The 23,403-nt window shown below is 48.3% G+C and overlaps 1 protein-coding gene across 1 annotated transcript in view; it reads left to right on the top strand.

Moving 5' to 3' along the window:
* TLL2 (tolloid like 2) overlaps positions 1-23,403 on the top strand; it is a 139,854-nt gene that overhangs the window by 91,111 nt on the left and 25,340 nt on the right. The window contains exons 8-13 of the mRNA XM_070469954.1: positions 2,729-2,853; positions 5,448-5,563; positions 10,785-10,887; positions 19,043-19,159; positions 20,325-20,470; positions 20,889-21,084. Coding sequence (XP_070326055.1) covers positions 2,729-2,853; positions 5,448-5,563; positions 10,785-10,887; positions 19,043-19,159; positions 20,325-20,470; positions 20,889-21,084 — 803 coding nt within the window. The remainder of the gene's footprint in view (positions 1-2,728; positions 2,854-5,447; positions 5,564-10,784; positions 10,888-19,042; positions 19,160-20,324; positions 20,471-20,888; positions 21,085-23,403) is intronic.

The following is a 23,403-nucleotide window of genomic DNA, read 5'->3' as shown; positions in this document are numbered from 1 at the left end:
GGCAAGCAATTCTGAAACGGACATCGGCAGACAAACTGGTTAACAATGAAAAGAAAGTAAGCTTGAAATCTGATTTAGGAAAAGAAGAAATATATACAAAAACAAAAAGGAAGAAACAGGGACTAATATATATTTTCAAAGGCAATGCTGACCTTAGGGAAAAGAAAATGTTTGAAAGTGAGAGAGAAGAGAAAGGAGAGAGCAGCTAATAACTAGGTAACAGGCATTTTTTGCGTTCCCTTTTGAGTCTAAATAGCTATTTTGCAAAACCTTTTGATGCCAGTGTCCTGTCTTGGCTATGGGATTTAATTCAAGAAGCCTTTGTTGAGGTCTGCTCTGCTATAGTTCCCTTGAGGGCAGAGATGAAGGACCTGGTCTCTCTGCTGGAGGAACTTACTGTTTAGCACAGAAGATAATTATCATCAATCCCAAAAGATAATACAGTTTGATAAGAAGAATAATATCGAATTAGACAAGAAAGGCCCAGAGGAGGGAACAACTCACTCAGGATGGGAGGGATAGAAATTGCTCAGTAAAGACTTCTAAAAGGGATAGCCATCTGCTGGAGTTTTGAAGAATGATCAGGAGTTTGGTAGTGAAGAAGATGGGTGGTGGGCAGCCTTGGCAGAGGACAGCTTGCTTAAGGGCATGTTTGGGGCAAGAAGGAGGATGAGGTTGTTTATGGTTAAGGTGGAGGAGTCAGGAGAGGAAGGCTGAAGCCAGAGAGTCCTGGGCCTGAAGCTTCAGGTGATGGTAGGAAGTGGGTGAAGGCCTCCAAGCAGAGCGGACACATGCCTGCCCTTATATCCAGGATTTTCACATTGCTGCATTGGGTGGGGAGTGAAGAGTGGCTGAGCCTACAGTGGGGTGACTACTGGAAAGAGTTCAGGAAGGGAATGCTGATAGCTAAGGTGGTGGTCTGGAATGAGGAGGAGGGCATAGATTCAAAGAATGGATAAAGTGTGCTACAGACTGGCCCTGGTTCCTGGTTTCAACAAGGGAGTGAGAGGGAGAAGACAAAGCCAAGGGCACCTTCAAATTCAGTCTCAGGTTCATGGAAGGAGCAGGAAAATGGAGTGCATTAGGTTTTGAATGAATTAGATTTAAGAGCTCCATAGGACAGTGCAGTGGAGGGGTCACTAGACATATCTCTTAGCAGATGGTTCTAGAACTGGAATCAGAGAATTAGCTGTCAGCCTATAGGTATTCCCTGGTGGCTTAGACAGTAAGGAATCTGCCTGCATTGTGAGAGACCTGGGTTCGATCCCTCGGTCGGGAAGATCCCCTGGAAAAGGAAATGGCAACCCACTCCAGTATTCTTGCCTGGAAAATTCCATGGACAGAGGAGACTGGTGGGCTACAATCCATGGAGTTGCAAAAAGTCAGACACAACTGAGCAACTAACACTATAGGTGTTGGTTAAAACCCAGAGAGCAGGTGGAGCAGGAGAGAGGAAAGAAGAGGGAGAGGGCAGAATTCTAGGAATAGCATTTCCAGGAAGCAGGAAATGTAGATCCTAACTTGAGAGAGCAGTGCCTGGGGAACCAGGGAGAGGAGAGTCTGAGAAGGGGGGGCCCGGCAAAGGTGATCATGAAGCAGAGAGAGCCACTGAGCACTGACAAGGGTGATCCACGTTGTTGATCACTGGCTGGTGACTGGTGACCATTGCTGGTGAGGTCAGATCGCAGTTGGATTGAGGAGTGAAGGAGCAGGAGGCAGCCAGACTCAGTATGGAGACGATTCTTTCCAGATCCTTGGTTAAGAAGGGATGGAAAGGAACAGGGTGGTAACTGGAGAAGGCCCTGCCCTCCAGGAGAGGTTCCTGATTGGGGTCTGGAAGCAGAATGGGAGGGTCAGACAGGGGGTTAACCACGTCCATGACAGGGAGATGTGAAGAGAGCCAGTGTCATCCAGGCAGGCTGGTGGGCTTTTGTCTGCTTTGCTCCTCTTAGCTTTCATTCCCACTGGAGCAGAGTGAGATGGTTAAGTTCAAAGAGGCTGCCATGACCATCTAAACCAACCTCTCACTGTCCAGAGGGGCAAACTGAGGCTCAGAGAGGGAAGGGACTTGTCTGAGCTCACCAGATGGCAGTCAGGCCTTAGACAGAGATCTCTAGGCCAGAGCTGTCCTGTATTCAGCCCATTTTCCATCTGATTATCCCTCCTGCCTGCAAGGCCCCTAAACCCTGAACGCCTTCTTTCACCAACCCATCAACCAGCTCTTGCTAACCAGCCCCTGCCTGAGAACCTCTCACTGTACTGGTTCCCAAGCTCTCTCTGGAGCCTCTCCAAGACCTATCCACATTGGGAGCTGCCCGTAGCACAACTCCAGAGGGCGCCACTCACACGGTCGTCTCTGAATGGTGCTCCCTGCGGGGCGGTGTTGGTGGGGGGACCCTGAGGCCTGGACCTGTCAGGGAATTTGTGGAGATGCTCAGGACACTTCAGTAAGGAAGCCCTCACGGCCACTGGGCTAGGGCATATTTTTAAACTTGGCAGAGTCATTTTCCCATTGGAAAGGGAGCTGGCAGCTGAGGAAATGGAATGCTAACATGCCAGCGCCAGGCAAGGCAGCCCCGTGAGTCACACCACCAGGGGTGGGCAGGCCAGGGGGTAGGAATGTGGATGGGGTGTGGACAAGGACATGAAGACTCTAAACCCCGACACGGACGGCCTGACAGCCTTGACTTTTCATTCTCCTTTCTCTCTCTCTCCTTTCTTCCTATAGAGGAGTTTTCTTGGACACCATCCTCCCCCGACGAGATGACAATGGTGTCAGGCCAACCATCGGCCAGCGGGTGCGGCTCAGTCAGGGAGACATAGCTCAAGCCAGGAAGCTATACAAGTGCCCAGGTAACTGTAAATCATGGGGTTCCAGGGCCTCCGGAGCACCACAGACCTCTCAACCACTGTTTGCAAGCTTCCCCGGGGCTGGGAAGACACCTCGGGGAGTGTGAAGAGTCTCTCCCTTGGCAGCTGTCATTCCCAGTGTGCTGCTATTAGGAGGCGGTAGACAGTGCAGAAAGCCCAACTGGTGGAGTGGTTGCAGGCAATGAAGCAAATGATGGCTCTTAGAGGCCACAACTTAACTTGTGGGAAGCTTTGGAACTCTCTGGCAAAGCCCTGATGGTCAGAAGAGGAAGAAGTCATAGTGGAACAACAGTGAATGGGGGTCCAACGCGGTGTGCGTGCCACAGGGGTGAAAGCGCTCTCCTTGCTAAGGGAGTCGGGGAGGTGGGTTTAGTAAAACAGTAACCCAGGGTTTTGCAGAAAGGCAGAGTGAGGGAGCATGTTTTTGGAAGGATGGGAGCCGGCTTCCCAAACACTGGAAGGCAGAGGGTATCTCAGTGCTGTAAATGAAGTCACTTCTGTTATCTCGGGCTCTCCTAACCGTCCAAGGTGCTTGTCGGTGGCCAGTATTCTGCTACTGGAGGCTGGACAAAACACTGGATCCCAGCAGATGTCTGTTTCTCTTCCAGTTCAAAAGCCCCACCCCTTGAGTTTGCCCTCTTTGCTTCCATCTCATGGGCTTCAGCATCATCACCTCCCACCCCCACCCCCCGCACCTGCTTGCCACCCTAGGAGAAACTCACGTCAGCCCCTTTAAGTTGCTGAGCTTCAGTGGAAAGCACTACTTTACGGCAGGCACGTCTCCACCAGTGATAGGAGAAAAAGCAATTTGGTGGCTTAGAGAGGAAAAAGGAAGTTCCGCTACCGAAAGGTCTGCTTATCTTTTCCAGACTCTTAGACCAGACCTGCATATGATCATAGGACAGAATATTTGAAATAAGGGCGATCTTTGAAAATTGGCCTGTCACCTTTTTTTTTAACCACACTGCCGGCAGGATGCACTCACTTATAAAGCCACAACCATACTCGGTCCCTGTAGGATGGCAGTGCTGGCGCTGCTTCCCTCCCAGGCCACCGTTCTGGGAGACTCACTTCCTCCTACAACCCACTTCCCGACCATCTGTGTCCTGAACCTGCCCAGGAAAGCCCTCTGGCTGCCCCAGCTTGTGTGCAGAGGACCGTGTGGGACTGCTCCATCATGAAACTTCAGGAAATGTGTCCATCCAGCTATTAGTCGTCTGGGGCTGTTTTAGGGCTGAAATACAGGACACATGTATCATATAACCCTGCTGCATTGAAAGAGAAATCTTATAGCATTCCCTGGGAAATGCCATAGTATTTATTTAGTTATAATGTATATATGTATGCCTCTTACTTCCCCCTGAAGGATTGGAAGCAGCTGGTAAATACCATGGAGCCATACAGTAATGTGTCTGTCCCTGCAGAATGTTGATGATTATTCTAAAATAATTTCCACAGAACCCTCAGGGGTGTTGACTGCTGGGCGTAATCCTCATGATGCCTGGCAGTTGTTCAGTAACATGATATCGAAGCCCCGATATCCAGGATTTCCTGAGGTCAAGGATGGGCCGTTCTCCAGCCATCCCTTCCTACAGCTCCCCAAACTGCATCTTCAAGTAGTTTCAAGCAGTCATTGAAAGCAAAGGTGGTTGCCACGCAGAGGCCGCATTGAATGGAGGAAAAGAAGCATAAGGAAGTGTGTGTTCCACACTTTGGAGGTGGCCCCACGAATAGAGGGGCGCCCAGCAAGCCAATGCTCTTGTCTTTGAGTTCTGAATCCCTAGAGGTGAGGGGATACAAAACGCACAGCTTCCAAGCTTATGCCTACAGACATTGTTTCTTTTGAGGACAGATTAGGGGAAATACTGCTCACATACATAGGACTAGGTTCCAGACTCCAGGCAGCCCTCAAACATTCAAGGGAAGAATATCCCACTGTAGAATGTGCCAGCTTCCTGTGCTGCTGGTCATTTTCCTTCCTTTTTTGACTATTTCGTGCTCTTTCAGAGGTGGGTAGCAGAAAAAGAAGAGACAAGATCTCACTTAACAGCTGATGTACATTTCAAAGTGTTTTGTTTTCTCTTTTTGCTCCACATGCTTGCCCTTTTGTATTTTCTCTGCCACAGATATTATTAGCAGTAATTATAATGACTGCTATGTAGGGGATACTCATGGTGTGTCAAGCACTGTGCTGAGCCGTTTCATGTAAAGCAGATGGTTTCATTAATCCTCTAAGCAGGTCCCACCCATTTCACAGATAAAGAAAACTGAGACCCAGCAAAGCTGGGACATGTGCCCACCACTAAACAGCTAGCTGGAGAGCTGAATTCAAAGCCAGCTCTAGGCTGTGCTCAATCCTGAGAGCCTCAGAGGAAACCTTTAGGGCATTACTTTTTGGCCCTCAGGCCTAGTTTTTTCTTTTATTGGTCAGAAAAATGTCAATCTGCCTTCCATGCTTTTTGGCAGGGTGTTCCTGGGGCTTTGGCTGGTTAACAGTGAATTTACTTAGCAGTCCTGTCCATGGGCGGGAAGCGTGTGCACATGCCCGAATCACATGTGTTGTTTTGCTTGTGCAGCATGTGGGGAGACCCTGCAGGACACGATGGGGAACTTTTCTGCACCTGGTTTCCCGAACGGCTACCCTTCTTACTCCCACTGTGTATGGAGGATATCGGTCACTCCAGGGGAAAAGGTAGGTATGAAGCCACCTCAGGAAATGACTTTACATTCTTTGAGTTGGGTGAGGCATGAGGAATTAGTGTTATTATTCATAGTAGTAATGGTATCTGTTATGTTTTGTTATGAGCACCTACTATGTGCCAGTTACTGGGCAAACTTGCTGAACATTCATGATTTCTGGACTTTCCCACCCGCCTCCCCATACAAATAGAGGCCTATGTACTACATGTCCACTGGAGTTCTAAATCAAGCTCACATCTGGTAAAACAAAGTAGGCACTATCCTCCTACCTTGATAAAGACACCATCAGGATGCTCTGGAAGGCAAGGGACCAACTTAGAATTTCTTGACACCTCAGAGTGCTGTGTATCAAAGTGGTACTATAAGGAGAGCTAGCCCCCAACCATGGCTGTCCCCTCCTCCTCTTCCCAGTCCCAGTTCCATCTAGGAGCACCCAGGGCAACCCCCAGCCCACAGTCCCAAGCATTCTCCACACCTACCTTGCAAACAGCTGTTGCTGGGCTCCCCTTCTAGTGAAGGTGGACTGGCCGTCTGTGTTGTCCACCTTTGGGAGGATGGATCCAAGGCAGAGATCCTTGCACACCCTGGATTCCTGTCCTGGATGCAGTTTAGGGTGTATGATCTGGGAAAATCCTGGGTAGGCACATTCCTTTGGCTCTGAAGATTCCACAACCCTCTAAAGTTGAGCCCAGGGCAGGGGTCTCTTTTGTCCTGGGGCAGGGGTGGTAAATTCTTAACCCTTCTGCAGGGTTCATCTTCTTATCTCCATTATATGAACAAAGGATCTGAGTCTCAGACATTTAAACAATTGCCCCCATCCACTACAAGATATAGAACTGGTAACTGGGGCTTCTGCACCTCGAAGTTTGTTTTTTTCCCCTACATCTCTCTACAAAACCAAAGGTCCTTCAGGTCCTCTCACCCTAGATGCAGCTACCTGTGAAATGTCCTCTCTGCCCCTTGGGTCTAGCTTCCTACAGTCATACCTGTCGTGATTTGTCTCACAGTATCTTGACTGCTGACTTACATGGCTATTCCCTTTCTAGACCCTAAATTCCTTGAGTACAGACATGGTTCACCCCCAACACTCAATACAGCGCATGGCACAGAGTCACACAAGAAGTATTTGTGGACGTGTAGATAGATGAGTGGTTGAATGGAAAAAATAATAGTTGGGGGTGCAGTGGGGGGGGTGTTGGATTTTCAGGTACCTGTAGCCATTCTTCAGAATATTCCTAATTCATCACTTCAAAAAAATGTCCACTTAAATGTTAAGTTAAACATATTGTGATAACTACAGAGAAATGATGGCTAGGAACGACTGTGAGCACTTTCTACAGGCTAGGCATTGTTCTCGGCATAGCATGTGGAGTCTCTCATTTAATCTTCACTTCCTGTGACTATTACCACACTCATTTTGCAGGTAAGGAAATGAACTTGCCTAAGGCTACTCAGTTTGTTGTAGAGCTGGGATTTGACCCCAGACAATTTGATTTGGAGAGTCTGGATAGTTAATCATCCTAAATTATTCCACAAAGGGGACAGGCTAGACATTTAAACATGTATTCATACACACAGACTCACATGCACACACACACAAACAGCCACATGCTCACATCCTTCCTTTGGCTCTAGGCATTTATAACAGTGTGGTTGTCATCTTGAACCTAAGAGACTTCAGACCAGTCTGTCTTGAGCAGGTTTGCTGTGCTTGTGCCTGCAGGAGGCTTCTGGGGGAGGGAGGCAGGAAGAAGGAGGAGGAGGAAGAGGAAGGGATGTGGTAATCCCTAAACTGTTGAATTGCCCTGAATAGCAGAGGCTATGTGGTATGCGTGAACAGCAGAAGATTCACCAAGCCCTAATTATAAATGCTGACTGGGGGAGGGAGAATATATATGCTGACTGGAGCAGAGAGAATATATCATTGAAATTCCAGCCCCAATTATTTCAACTTTGACTTCATCCAGCCTTCTCCAGAGGTGCTAGTAATCAGCAAACTTGATTGATTTGAGTTTCGCCTCCTGTGCATCAACCTCTTCCCCTGTGGTCTTCATGGTTCACTAATAGACCTAAATAATTAGCCTGAATAATTATCCATTCATTTACATTGTGAACATGTTACCAAGGAAGTTGTAATAACATTTCCGTTCTGCAATTTTACAAAGCAAAGGCTAAAGAATTATATTGCAACCAGTTAGCAAGGATTACCGAGCCCTTCCTTCCTGAATTCCAGCACTGTGAGAGAGATGAAAGAAATCTAAGGTATAACCTCTGTCTTCAAGAGACTTAGAGTTGAGAGTCCTTTCTTCACCCCTAGGAAGTCTCATTTAATTGAAGGAGGGGCATTTGCTCAGCACCAGTATTTTTTTTAACTTCTGAAGTGATTCCAATCCACAGGCAGATTGAAAGAAGAGTAACATCACACACACACACACACACACACACACACACACACACACACACTCTACGGCACAGGAGGTGAGCTGGCCGGTTATTTTCCGGTGCTGACTTCATTTCCTAGGAGATTATAGAGCTCTGTTGAAGATGGTGCTCCTTGTCCTGAGACCCGAACTGCGGAGCTGTGGGCACTCTCAAGCTAGGCTATGCAAAGAGCACTTAGCGCATGATGTACACTCAGTGTGACTTGATTTTTTTAAATCGCCCTTTATCGAGTGTCTGTTATGTCCAGGCATGGCACAATACCTGCCATATACAGTTTCTCATGCAGTCTCGTGAAAAACCCAGTGGTGGACATGTTGTTTTACAGCTGAGAAAGCTAAAGGTCCAAGGGGAAAGTATTTTCCCAAGATTTCATAGCTGGGAAGATATCCAGACCTTCCTGCCTCTAAAAACACCTGCTCTAGAATCACTCTAAGAGAGGGGAGAGTTCACCTGCTCTAGGATCACACTGAGAGAGAGGGGAGAGTTCACCTGCTCTAGAATCACTCTGAGAGGGAAAAGTTCACCTGCTCTAGGATCACTCTAAGAGAGGGGGAAAGTTCCAAAGAGGGAAAGTCAAGTTTATCGGGGCAATCAGGGAAGGAGCCAGGGAGGAGGGAGGGGCCCCCGCTCTGGGTCTGGGAGGGACCCATGAGCACAGCTACATCAGGGTGCACCTGGAAACAAGGTCAGGCAGGCTGGGCGCTGGGGGCTCTGAAAAGTAAGGCAAGTTTAGCTTATGAGACAGGTGTATAGGGAGCCACTGAAGTTTTCTGAGCACAGGAGGGATCCGGTAAGCATGAGCTGTACGTGCAGGATTGATCCAGAAGACCTGGTGTGCAGAATGGGATGGGGGTGCAGCAGACCTGGTGAAGAGGAGCGAGACTGGCTCATAGCAGGGACTCCGACATCTCAAAGGAAGGAAGTCCATCAGTGCTGCATAAACAATGGAGGCCAAGGGGAACTAACCCCGAGCTAGAGCACCTTAGTGACTGGGGTGGGGGTGTCCCCTACAGACAGGGAAGCTAGAAGGACAATGTTTTTCTTTCAAGGTGCCCTCAAGGTAATGGCATCACCGATTCAGTGGATATGAGTTTGAGCAAACTCTGGGAGATGGTGAGGGACAGGGAAGCATGGTGTGCTGCAGTCCATGGGGTCGCAAAGAGTCAGACACAACTTGGCGACTGAACAACACAGTTAATGGGCACCCAGCAGAGGAGAGAGAACAATGGGCAGAGCACGGGCCGCTGTGGCAAAAACCAGAGAGGAGAGATTCCAAGCAGAGAGGCCAGAGAATGAGGACAAGACCCAGGTCCTTTGCATGTGACCAGGAGAGCACTGCAAAGCCTCCAAGGTTTACTTAGAGATGTAAGACCCGGGGCTATAAGAACAGAAAAGAAAGTGGTCAGTGGAGGCAGGAGAGTGAAAATGCTAGAAAAAGATGAACGGACGGTGAGCAAACCCCCACGGCCCCGGGGGGGGAAAACGTCAGGGGTGCAGGGGCTGGGGCATTGCCCTTATGCAGGACCCTGGAGAGAAGAGCTGAGAGGTGACAGGTGAGGACACGCCAAGCGCAGACAAGGAGCCCACCGGAGAGCTGCAGCCAGACAGTCCTGGGCACGTGTGCGGTGGGCTCCAAGCGGGGGTGAGGGGAGAGGGCAAGCCTGACCTTGGTCTGGGCTGGGCTGGAAGGGGCGCAGGGCCCACGTGCTGAGCCTGCAGGGCCACCCAGCCCCTTCCATCACTTGTGGACTAAGGCACCGACTGAATGGCCTCATGAGGAGGGTCTCAGGGTTGTCCAAAGGAACGGAAGCCTCCTTCCCAGTCCCTCGGAACCCACCTCCCTCCTCACCTCTCCTGCCTCCTCACTCCAGACATGCACACAGTGACCTCTACCGAACGCTCAGCACAGTTCCCCAAGTTTCTCCTTGGTCTGCCCTCACACCAAAATTCTGTCTGGCCCTCCTCTACCCCTGCATCCCTGTTCCCCTTAGGTTAAATGCCACCCCCTCCAAGAAACCTTCTCCTTGTCCCTGGGGCAGAATCTAGTTCTCCTTCCTCGAGGCTCCAGAATGCCTTTCTGTCCATCCCTGTCTTTTCAGCATTTCTTCCATAGTGTTTTCATTGATTTAGCATGTCTGTCCTACTCTCCTTCTCTGAGCTTCTTACAGGCAAGAAATCTGTCTCACTGACCTTTCTATCTTGATTGGCCGACACAGACTGGCACACAGTAGGTGGTCAACTAACAATGGTGAAATGAGTGAATGAATGAACGAAACTGTTGGAAGGTTATTAACACACCACACCTCAGAAGAGTGAGGTCACGACCAGGGGAACATTGATCACAGAGATGCTCGGATGCACTCAGGCTCACCCCGGGCCCTTTAGAATGATTGATGATGTTTTAAGATCTTTTCGTATCTCTAAACTTCACTGACCCCTTACCTCCTCCTAAATCCCCAGTCTCAACGCATCCTGACCTGTGTTTTTAATGCATCTTGCTTTCTGTAAACCACTAAGTGACTTCAAAAGCTCAAGTTATTCCCCAGACAGAACCATAGAACCCATCTCCTCTGTTTACTCCTCATCCTGTTTAAGGTTTATTATTTAATGTCATGAGGTTTCCTGTGAATGCATTTTTGAGAGGACACTCCTACTGTGGTCTGAGAGCTCTGTATGCTAAAGGGTAATGTGAGAACACCGCTATGCAAGATGTATCTTCAAAACTCCTCAGACTTGGCTGCCAAAACTCACTTTACGGTAACTCTTTACAGATCGTCTTAAACTTCACATCCATGGATTTGTTTAAAAGCCGCCTGTGCTGGTATGACTACGTGGAGGTCCGGGATGGTTACTGGAGAAAAGCCCCCCTGTTGGGTGAGTTGACTTCAGAGAGCCTTAAGAGGGGTGCGCTTAGATGCTCTCTGCGATGCTCTTAAATGTTTGGAAGGGGCCATCCACCAGTCACAGGAAGCTCTCACGGGTTGGTGTCGTTGTAAAACTCTGAACACTCCATTTGGCCGCACATGTTAAAAGCTTTTAAAACTGTGAATACTCTTTGACCCAGCCGTTCCACTTCTTGGAATTTATCCTAGGGAACTAATTAAGGAAGTGTGCAAAGCTCTCGCTACAGGGACATTCACTGAAGCAGGAAACATTGAAAACAATTTAAATATTCAACAGTAGGGGTTAGATGAATAAATTATAATACATCTTTTCCATAGAAAACTATCCAGCCATTAAAAACAAAGTTGGACTATTTATTGATAGAGAAAGATGTTTGTTGTACGTTGCTATGCAAAAGGTGTTGCAAAATGGATATGCAGTAAGATTCTGTTTTAACAAAAGCATATATATTATGAAGCACTGAAAAATCAGATGCCTTCAGGGCTGCTTTCCATAGTGTCGCACAGAGTTGGACGCCACTGAAGCAACTTAGCATGCATGCATGCAACTTAGCATGCATGCATGCATTGGAGAAGGAAATGGCAACCCACTCCAGTATTCTTGCCTGGAGAATCCCAGGGACAGAGGAGCCTGGTGGGCTGCCATCTATGGGGTCGCACAGAGTCGGACACGACTGAAGGGACTTAGCAGCAGCAGCAGCAGGGATAAGGTTTAAATGAGAGAGATGGCATTGGTATAATAGAGTAAGGAGTGGTAGGGAGTGTGGCAAACAACAGTAAATATCCTGACTCGAGTTACCCAAAGCAAAATTACTTAAAACAATCATGCAGGCTGGATTCAACTGGAAGGAACCATTTTGTGACCTACAATATAAACATCAAGTAAAGTTAGAAATATAAATAAATAACAGTGGTTATTTCAGGATGATGGATATAAAATTTATTCTCTTGTTCCTGGTTTATCTAATTCATCTCTGATAAAAATGTATTCTTTTGTGAAGATGAACAATACATGAACTCAACAGTACATGAACTCATGAAAAGGCGGGTGGGGCTTTGAGGGAAAGGCAGTGGGCAGGTGGCATAAAGAGAAAGGTCAGTTCACTCAGGATTGATCACCAGAAGAGAGATCTCTAAGGGTGACCAAGGAAAGTTAAGGTCATATAATATAGAGGCCTGATGGCATCGGTGTCAGGACAATGGACATGGGGACTTGTTTGGCCCAGGAATGTCAACCATGGTGGAACCAGAAAGAGGAGCAGAGCCTAAGGAGTCAGTTGGGAGGGTCTCCGCCGAGAGTGGGTTGTTTACAGACGGCTGTTCAGGGTGGGCTTCTGAGGTGGACCACTCTTAAGTTCTCTGTGCAAACTTTGTCCCTGGCAGATCTTCACATGGGCAAAAAGCCATACTTGTGATGCTTCCAGTGACTGGGCCGGGTATGACAGCTGACTAAAGATGGAAGCAGGAAAGAGTGGAGAACGCTAAGGTGGGGAGTTTCCCTGCCAGACCAAGCCCAACTTCCTGTCAGATTCCGGAATAGCTCAGGAGAGACAGGGATGGAAGGTCTGGCTGGACCCAGGGGGCCTGGCAGATACTAAGCTTCCATATGGCCAAAGGGTCTCAGCCAGGTCAGCTACTGCTGGGAAGGGCACACAAGTCCTCTCAGTCCAGAGGGCCATGAGCTTAACTTCCTAGAGGTGCAAATAGGTAGGAATTTGTGTCCTCTGGGGTGGGAACATAGCCAGAGCCGGCTTTGAGTGGAGGGTGCCAAGTTATCACTGGTAGGGGGTCAGTCAGGTAGTCGGTGGTCCAGGAAGGCAAGGCAAGAAACTGATTCCCAGGCCAGGCACAGACAGACAGGAGTGTGTGCACTTCGGGACAGATGGGTTATGCCACCTGATGGCAGGGTGGAGGCTCTCTGCCCTGGGTTTCTGCTTCCTGTCCAACGTGAGCAGACGCAGTGTGTATGGGGAGGCGTGGCTTTGTAGGTAGCACCAATTGGGTGTAACAAAATAAAAACAGAGGGCTGCACTCATGGCCGCAGAGGTTCCAAAACCTGGCTGCACCCCAGCATCAGTGGGGAAGACTTCTATGAGATTCCTGGGAAACTGTTGAATCAGGATCTCCATGTGGTGGGTCAGGGAATGATCCCACTTACCGATAAATATTTGTGCATGTGTACTTGTCTAGTACCAAATACACAGAAATGGGGCTGCAAGGGCTCTCAGCAAACTCAAGAAGGTGGTTGCCTCGGAGAAAGGAAGAATGGGGAGGGGGCAACCTCCTGGTTTGGTTTGTGTACTTCTGGATTATTTGGCTTTTTGATAAGAATGCATCCAAATATTTCATAGTTGAATTAAAAAAAAAAAAACGCTGTGTGGGAGGAGTTTCTTGAGAACGTGGAATCGTGTGGACCTTTGGAGTCACTTCATCACACACCTTCATGAGAAACCCACACTCCCCAAGAGCAGGCGGACTCACCAGAGCCACAGCCTGCTAGTGGCTTGAGATCAGTTCAGGACTTAGAAGTCCCGCTGATGGGGTGAGGGGACTGTGAATCTAGAAGGGACTCCCCATAGGACTGCCAGATAAAAATGCATGATTCGTTGTTTATCTGAAATTTAAATTGAACTGGGCTTCCTGTATTTTTGTTTGCTAAATCTGGCACCCCATACCCCCTAGGGAACGTGATAGACTTGAAAAGCTCAGGAGGGGGGACGTTCTCTATTCCTAAAGTTCCCTGGAGAGGGCCAAGGCACGCTCCTGAAAATGGGCACAGACAGAGGGATTTCCAGCCACCCCTTGAACTTGAAACAAGAATTTTCTCACTACAGATCCTGGGAACTCTGACCACACGTTCATTGATTCGATGGGGCTTTTGCTGTTCGTCATTGTCAGTGATGGTTTTTGTGTGTGGGTTTTTTGTTTTGCTCAGATTTTACACTTTTGCAGTGAGTGTGTGTAGGTATTTGTGTGTGTATGTCTGTGTGTGTGTGTGCCAAGTGTGCTTCAGCCAAGGCATGGCCCAGCGCCTGTAACCGTCATTCTTCATTTGCAGGAGTTCTCCTTTGCCAACTATTTGGCCTGCTCTGATGTTTCCAAATGCAGTTGTTAGTGAACTTTTGTGTTGGAACAAGTGCATTGTGTGGGCCGAGCTGGTCCCTGGGAGGGGTCAGTGCCATGAAATCTGCCGGGAGGAGGCAGGTCAATGCCCCTTTGGCAGGAGGGAGAGCGGATTAGAGCGGATTGTGAAAGTATGCATCTTGCTCTGAAAAACTGTGCATTGCATATTTTCCCAGGGCAGTGTGTGAAACTCCAGGCATAATAGACGCATAACTTTTTATGAATGAACCCTTTATGACTCCCCATGGAGTCCTCTTGTAGTGTCCTCATCTGCATTTCCTCTTCTTGATATCCTTATTAAACTCCTCCTCCAAAGGCGGGAACCAGAGTTCAGTTTAGGAATTTGACACTTTTTCTCTCATCCAATTTCTCTCCAGCCTGTTAGTCTCCCTGGGAGGAGGCTGTTTGGGACCCAGCTTTTCACATCTTGATTAAAGGGAAATGTAAGTAGATTGAGAACATTTCACGCCTGCTTAAAGGTAGCAGATTCATTTTTTTCAGTTTCGAGGGTCACTGATGAGTTTGCACCTAGAGAGGGGAGAAAGGTGGCTGCACAGAACTCATCCAGTAACCTGAAATGCTGGCCTATTAATTGGATTCTCCTCCCTTCTTTCTGCTAGAGGAATTACTCTAACAATGCACTTTTGTATGCAGAACCATCCTTGGGCATTCTGTACCACCACAATGCGCACAAAAGCCTTTTTCCCCACTTTCCCTGAAGTGGGGAGGGAAGTTCAGAAAGGCCAGGCCGGCCAATCAGTGTCGCGTGGCCCCACTACTGGGGGCTCCCTGGGCTGGGGCAGCGTCCCAAATGAGCACAACCCGTACCATGAGGCAAATTGGCATGCTTGGCATTGCCACAGGCTTGCTCTATGGTTTGAGTCTTTGATCATCATTCCAATGTGTCTGTTTCCAAACTGGGAAATGGGAATAGTGATTACATTCCCAGAGAACAGATTTGATGTCTATTGATCCAAAAATGTACAGGATTTAGAACCAAGTCCTAAACAGAGATGTTCCTTTGGATGGTGGGTGGCAGTAATGGTGAGCATGATGAAGAGGGTTAGACTGGGGATGAAGGTCAAGATCTCAGGCTGCTAAGGTTCAAATCCTGCTGCACTTACAATCTCGAATGTGTCCCAATGTGTTCAGTCGCTCAGTCGTGTCTGACTCTTTGTGACCCCGTGAACTGCAGCCTGCAGGGTCCTCTGTCCATGTAATTTTCCAGGCAAGAATACTGGAGTGGGTTGCCATTTCCTACTCCAGGGTTACAACCTTGAGTATAACTTAAATTGAGTATGGTAGTAGTGGTTTAGTTGCTAAGTCATGTCTGACTCTTGTGACCACATGGACTGTAGCCTGCCAGGCTCCCCTGTCCATGGGATTCTCCAGGCAAGAATACTAGAGTGGGTTGCCATTGTCTCCTCCATAAATTGAGTATAATTCAACTCAAATTCTCCAAGGCTCAGTTTTTTCAGAAACGAGATTAATAATAGCACCTACTTCAAAAGGTAGTAGGGAGACAGTTAATCTATATAAAGTGCATAGGACAGTGTCTGGTATAGACTAGCTCAATTTAAAAGGGAACTTTTATTAGAACCATTACTATGATGGTAAAAGTCTGGTGACATCAGTCTAGGGAGAGTGTAGGAGGTTCAGGTTAAGAATTGCAAGGTGATTTGGGGAGATTTTGCTTAGAAATAATTTGTGATTTATTCTGCCAAGCCTAGCTCTGCCATGGCAATAAAGGGGCTTCCCTGGTGGCTCAGACAGTAAAGAATCTGCAATGCAGGAGACTTGGGTTCAGTTTGGGAAGATCCCCTGGAGGAGGGCATGGCAACCCACTCCAGTATTCTTGCCTGGAGAATCCCCATGGACAGAGGAGCCTGGCGGGCTGCAGTCCATGGAGTTGCGAAGTGCCGGACATGACTGAGTGACTGAGCACACGAGCACAAGGCAGTGAAATCCAGCTGAGCCTGTAATTCCTACCTCCTCCCGGATAGTGGAGCAGAGGCAGGTTGTCCTGTGGCCCCAGGGTGGGTGCTTCAATCTCATCTGGTTGGGTTCTTAGGCAACAAGGCGGTGGAAGTCCCTCTTTCTTTTGGAAACATCCCTAGCAGCTGTGACAGCTGGGATTTTAAAAGGAGGAATTTGGACTTGAAACTGGGTTTGGCTGAGAAACCGTTCTTTTTGTGAACCAGCATTCTGCAGCTCTGTCTCCCCACTGGTGAGAAATACCTCCCCAGGTTTACATGTTTTCCAAAAACTAATTGATACTAACTGGTGATGCTGAAGGAGCCATTACTGGAAGTGTAGAAGCATCTGATGGATTTTTCCCTGCTCAATTCTCAACAACAGTTTCAGCTCATCTTATTAAGCTCCCCAGATCCGAAAGGCTGCAGGGGGCCAGAATTGGAAGGTTAGGAGCCTTCCAAGACACTTGCTCCTTGGAAGAAAAGCTATGACCAACTTAGATAGCATATTAAAAAGCAGAGACATTACTTTGCCAACAAAGGTCCGTCTAGTCAAGGCTATCGTTTTTCCAGTGGTCATGTATGGATATGAGAGTTGGACTATAAAGAAAGCTGAGCACTGAAGAATTGATGCTTTTGAACTGTGGTGTTGGAGAAGACTCTTGAAAGTCCCTTGGACTGCAAGGAGATACAACCAGTCAATCCTAAAGGAAATCAGTCCTGAATATTCATTGGAAGGACTGAGGCTGAAACTCCAATACTTTGGGCACCTGTTGTGAAGAACTGACTCATTGGAAACGACCCCAGTTCTAGGAAAGATTGAAGGCAGGAGGAGAAGGTGACAACAGAGGATGAGATGGTTGGATGGCATCGCTGACTCGATGGACATGAGTTTGAGCAAGCTCCAGGAGTTGGTGATGGACAGGGAAGCCTGGTGTGCTGCAGTCCATGGGGTCACAGTCAGACACAACTGAGCGACTGAACTGAGCTGAACTAGGAGCCTCTACCCTCTGTGTCACCCCTAAAGAATGTTGACCTCCGTTGGCCAATAGCAAGTATCTTTTATTATATAGTGACTTTTATTCCTCCCTGTCTCACTCCCACATTTCTCAGAAGGGCAATAAGAGGATACCCATTAAATACCTGTCAAATGAACTTTAAAATGGTTTTTGGAGATGAAATTCACACACCATACAACTCTGCATTTAAAGCATGCATGTCAGCAGTGTTAGCATGCTCACAGATTTGTACAGCCATCACCACAGATTTAGAACATCTTCATCAGCCCTCGAAGAAGACCCATACCCATTCACAGGCATTCCCCCACAATGTTAAATGGATTTTTGAGTGATTCATACTGTTAGCACTTGGCAAAACCATGCGCTTTCCATCCAAATAGACCTTGACTAGTCTGTGTTGTGAGCTGATCAATGTGACTTAGCTCACCTCCCACCCCACCCCCATCTCTATTCTTGCTGTGCTACTATCCTTATAAGGCATTGGAAGTGATAATAGTCAAAGAGGACCATGCTCTGGGAAGGCCTGACCTTCCCCCTTTTCCTCTGTAAAAGGTCCAAATTTCATAGAATGTATTCAGCAGCTTAAAAAATACACATTTTGGAGAAGGAAATGGCAACCCACTCCAGTATTCTTGCCTGGAAAAGTCCATGGACAGAGGAGCCTTGTGGGCTGAAGTCCATGGGATTACATAACTGAGCATGTGTGCACGAGGGTAGAGGGAGATGGGTTGGTAGCAATAAAGTGGTAGAACTAAAAAAAAAAAAATACACATTTATTTGTATTTTCAATAACACAAGTTCAATAACAATTAGGAACCCCTTTGCATCAGATAGTGGGAACTTAATTGAAGTCAATTTGTGTTCCTCCTCCCCAGAGTACCAGTAAGGGGCACACTTTGTGCCAAGGCCTGGTGTCCCGGGGCATCTGCCTTGCTATCCCAACTGGCATTCCTGGTTTGGCCTCATCCCCCTCTGGTCCTCTGGTATCTAAGTGGCTGTTGTGCCTTATCCTGTCTCAACTTCTCCAGGCCTGTGTAGATCAGTGCCAAGTCCACATCTCCCTAGAAGACGTTCTAGGGAGACATTCAATGGCTGTCCAGGCCCTCTGGGAAGGTTCCTTCTATCCCCTTCCCAGGAGTCCTGTCGCTGCCATCCTGTCCTGCTTTTCCTGAAGAGCTCTGCCTGCCTGTCTCCTGCCCTAATGTCTTAAGAAACCATATAGACACTCCTGTTCTGAGCCCAGGTGGGACATGGGGGATCCAGGGTCTTGTTGCACCTAAAGGCTCTGCCAGGAACTTACCCCAGGGGCATAGCTCTCTGCTTCTCCCAACTCCTTAAACCTCCCTGGGGCATCTATCATCCTTGTCCACCTGGGGCACCAAGTCTTTCCAGAGGTCCCATGATGCCCTCTCCAATTTTCTGTCCCCCTAGTCCCCTTGCTCCTCTATCCCAGGAATCTTTCTAAGACAACAAGGGGAAGGGAATGTGCTCTTTTTCACTGTATACTTTCCTAAATTTTTGGTGTTGTGACCAGACTTGTGGAATTCAAAAGCCAAGAAGATCTGATCACATCACCTTGTGTCCTCTGGCAACCCTTCCTGGGGTAAGGAAGGTATAAGGCATGGCCCTCAAATAGAAGGCTATGTATGTAGTAGAAATGCCAGGGGGGACCCTCATCACTTGCTCAGACCACCACCCCGCCCCTGGCCTTGCTGAGACGTCCTCCTCCCCCTCAGCACTCGTCACGACCCCCTGGCAGGGGAGGGGCCACATTCTGGGTGTTCGGTTGATTGGCATCTGAGACTCTCTGGAAGGAGGCACACCGGTGGTCACTGGTTCCGTTCCAGCTTTTCATCCTTCAGTGATACAGGATGAGTCAGTCACCCGGTGAGGACCGCTCCCCTTGAACCTCATCTGAAGCAGCACTGCCTGCTCTCTCTCTCTTTCTGCTTGTGCTGAGCCCCCTCCTTGCTGTCTGCCAGCAGCCTGACAGTTCTTTTCCCTTTCCCAGGTAGGTTTTGTGGCGACAAAGTCCCAGAGCCCCTCATCTCCACGGACAGCCGGCTCTGGGTGGAATTCCGAAGCAGCAGCAACATCCTGGGCAAGGGCTTCTTCGCGGTATATGAAGGTTTGTTCAGGAGGGGAGAGGCCGCCGGTATGGCTCCTGACGTGCCTCTGCCCTTCCCACGCAGCCTGTGCCCCTTCCCACCCTGGCCCGGGCAGCAGCTGCCGGTGCCATGAGGGTGAGGTAGCCGCCATCCCCTTCCCTCATGTCTGGAAGCAGAGAGGCCAGCTGGGCTCCCTTCAGCACAGGCTACCTGTCACTACCCTGCTCAACCCCATTAGAGTCCAGCGGGGACGGTGTTGGGGGCTTAGAGAACCCTGGGGAAATGCAAGCCACCTCTGAGTAGCTGTGTGAGGCTGAGCAAAGAACCCAACCTCTCTGAGTTTCACCTGTGAAACGAGGACTTTGGACAACGTCCAGGAATTTCCAGCTGGTTTCTTGGAAGGGTGGTGGTTGAGGAAACCAAGAGGTCTGGGCTCTAGGCAGCTGCCACCAGGGCAATTCTGCTTCTGTCTATTCTACATATTGGGTCTCTCTGGCTAAATAACCCTGTGCCTTCCCTCCCCCAGAGGAAAAGTCCCTTAGGGACTTAGATTGTAATTTTGGAGAGGCCCAAGTTTTTGTTTCTTAATATTTATTTATTTGGCTGCACCGGGTCTTAGTTACAGCATGTGGGATATTTTTTGTTGTGGCATGTGGGATCTACTTCCCTGACTAGGGTATCAAACCTGAGCCCCTTGCATTAGGAGCTCAGAGTCTTAGCCACTGGACCACCAAGGAAGTCCCAAGTTTTGTTTTTATAAAGGAGATAGCATGGGTGTGCGTATGTTGTACATATCAGTCTCTACCCGTGGCCCTCCTTCCTCTGCATCAGGGTTACAGGGGGAAGTCAGATGTCGCTGCTGCTGGGACCCCTCCCTCAACACTGCCCCCCCACCCCCCATACCCGCACACTTGATTGGAACTTCTGAAGGTGTGGCCCCTGTTCCCAGAGCTTGAAAAAATACGCCAGGTGATTGTGATGCCAAGCAAAGGTAGAGAGCCACTGCTCTTCATGGTTATTTTCTTTATATGAGAAAAATTCAGAGTTGCAAACACAGGGTCCTATGCCTTTCCAGAGGCATCAGTCCATTGGAAATGAAAATGTTGGCAAGTGGAGCCACCTAGCGGTATACTTCCTTAGTAGCTCTGACGGGGGACCCCCTTCCTCCTGGCTCTTTTTCTAAAGCTACCTGTGGGGGAGACATTAACAAAGATGCCGGTCAGATTCAATCTCCTAACTACCCGGATGATTACAGACCTTCCAAGGAATGTGTTTGGAGGATTACCGTTTCGGAGGGGTATCACGTGGGGCTTACCTTCCAAGCTTTTGAGGTGAGTACTGCTGGTCTCAGACACTGCTCTATAAAGATGAGTTTCCAGTTTGGGATTGAAGACAGGAACCTAAGAGGTTATTTCAAGTCCAAAGCACATTTTGCCAGGACATCTGGTATCAAAACCTCTGCAGGTTTTGAAATTGCATCTGCCTTCTTTCTGAAGGCTGCTGGAGAGGGTGGGGGAATCACTGAAGCAAAAGTCTAGAATGGGATCCCAGGGCGTTTTATTGACTCTTTCTTCCCAGTTTATCATGACTTGTCCTTGCCTTGCAAGTAGGAGACAGCTTGGAAAAGTTCCAGAACACACTTGGGCCTCCTGGTTAGGTTTTTGAGAGTGATATTTAGTTTCCTTTCTTAGATTGAAAACCTTTAGGCTGAGCTGCCATCTTCCACATTGCCTCTGTTTCTCCATTTAGATTGAAAGGCATGACAGCTGTGCATATGACTACCTGGAAATCCGTGACGGCTTCACGGAAGACAGCACCCTGATTGGCCACTTCTGTGGCTATGAGAAGCCAGACGATGTGAAGTCCAGCTCCAATAGAATGTGGATGAAGTTCGTGTCCGACGGCTCTATCAATAAAGCTGGCTTTGCAGCCAATTTTTTCAAGGGTATGAATTAGCAGTTGTTTCCATTTTAGACACAAGAAGAGGTATTGCCCCCCAGCCTAAGAATCACTACACCCACAGACCTTAGCACCAAACAAGGCTCCCTGCAGTGGGGAGGCAGCGATCCGCTTATGCAAAGAGCTGTGCATAGATTCCCCAATAGAGTTCTCCACTGACTCAGGAACAGGCTTAGTCTTGGTTTCTGTCTTTGATGGCAGAAAGTTTTGCTGCTGTGCTTGGAAATTAGGTTTATCGGTTTACAAGGTCAGCTTCATGAACCTTAGTGAAACTGAGCGTTGATAACAATTTTTGCTAGTCACTATCATTAATTGAGCACCTATTGTGTCAGGAACCACGCAAGGTACTTGATTTACACTGTGTCACTTAATGCCCTCGATCAAGGTCGAAAAAGGCAGGCTCAGGGTTGCTCAGATAGTTAAGCGGCAGACCAAGAATCCAGTCACAGTCTGACTCCTAAACAAACTCTCTCCAGAACACTGCCTTGCATTCCCTGATATGGGGTAGAGAGGCAGCCCAGGTCTTTAGCTCCTGAAGCATCAGCTCCCAGCCTGCAAGTCTACACTCAAGTGGGCAGAGCTTGTGGGGGAGACTGAGAAGGTTTGGTGCTCAGGAAACGAATATCCGTGCTGCATTAGGGACTGATGCTCTCCAAGTTATTGATAAAAGCAGGCCCAGAGTGGCATGGGAAGACCATCATTCCTGGCCCCAGCGGAACAGCTTCCTAAGACTCTTTTGAATGGACGGGTCTGCCTTCTCCACTCTCAGCGCCCTGGAATTCCTCAGACCACTTGCTAAGAAGGAATATAGGATATTCCGCAGTGCCTTTGGGTTGGGCACCCACTAGCACACCAGCAGCCACTGAATGGATATATCCAGTCTATAACTGGGGTGACCGATCAGTAACTCCTTCCCTCTTCCCTCCTTTCCCGGGCTTCTGGCTGCGCTGACCCAGAAATCCTGGTCCCTTCCTTACGTGTCTCCCCATCTGCCCCCTTTCTATCCCCTTCTCCCAGGTTTTAGGTGAGCAGATGGTGTCAGAAGGGCCCATGTCCAGCTGTGTGACTTGAGCCGGCATCCCTTTGTCCTTACTGAGGCCTCAGTGTTCCTCTCTGTAAAACAAGGAGAAGGAAATCTGCCCATTTTCCCCAACCAGCTGTGAAGCCCCAGTGAACTAATGGCTGTGGAGACTTCATAAGCTGAAAAGTGCCACACGAGCGTGTGAGAATGTTATTTTTTCCTGCTTTGAGGCGTCTGACGACAGCAAACCAAAACAGAGCAAGAAGCATAGCATTCTGAATTACTGGAGACAAAGTTAAATACATTCCCAAGCAAAAACAAAGCAAAAAACATAAAAAACAAGCCATAGCACGTGTATTGCAAATGCAGTTAGGTTAGTGATCATAGTGGAAAGAAGAATGTGGGGGTCTTAGTAGAGATCTCAGGAAAGTCACAGCCCCCGCCCCACCCTAGCCCAGACTGCACATGCTATCTCCCAGCCTGGGGACACCCCCATCTGACTTAGCAGCTACAGTGACTGGGTGGTCTTCAGCAAGTTACAAATCCTCTCTGAGTCCCAGTCTCTCCACTTACAGAAATGATACTACTAGTTTATCTCAGAGTTATTGTCAGGAAAAAATGAAATGGCATTAAGTGAGTAGACGTGGTATCCTGTTTAGTCCTGTTAATTGTCTTTGCTAAGGAAAGGATCTCTGAAGTGGTCATTTTTTTCTCTGGAAAAAATGATGTGACAGTTTCTTCTTGCTGTCAGGTTTTTTTTTTTTTTTCATGTATCAGTTTTTTATTGATGCTCTAACAAATCACCACAAATGTGATCACCTTACAGTTCTCAAGGTCAGACTTCCTTGCCTTTTCCAGCTTCTGGGAGGAGGCGCCTGCACTTCTTGACTGGTGGTGCTTTTTGGTCTTCAAGCCAGCAAGGGTGGCTGAGACCGTCTCAGGCTGCATCATCGACCTCCATCTCCATCGTTGTTTCCTTTTCTGACTCTGATTCTCCCCCTGCTACTTTCAGTTGGAAGGACTCTTGTAGTTACTGTGGGCCCACCAAGCTGATCCAACGTAATCTCCCATTTCAAGAACCTGTATCTAATCACATATGCAAAGTCCTTTTTGCCATGTAAGGGTAAGGTGACAGATTCTAGGTTCCAGGACTGTGATATGAATGACTTTGGGAGACCTCATTTTAGTTAACCTGTCACCCATAATCATGAGGTTTTATTCTAATTCTCTTTGTCCTAATTCTCCTGTCCTTCTTCTTCCCTGATTTCCACCCCCAGGTCTTAG

This window comes from Odocoileus virginianus, chromosome 7 (assembly GCF_023699985.2).
Source record: "Odocoileus virginianus isolate 20LAN1187 ecotype Illinois chromosome 7, Ovbor_1.2, whole genome shotgun sequence".
Classification (NCBI taxonomy): Eukaryota; Metazoa; Chordata; class Mammalia; order Artiodactyla; family Cervidae; genus Odocoileus; species Odocoileus virginianus.
The sequence above is the reverse complement of the archived record's forward strand: the minus strand, read 5'-3'. Positions and strand labels throughout refer to the sequence as shown.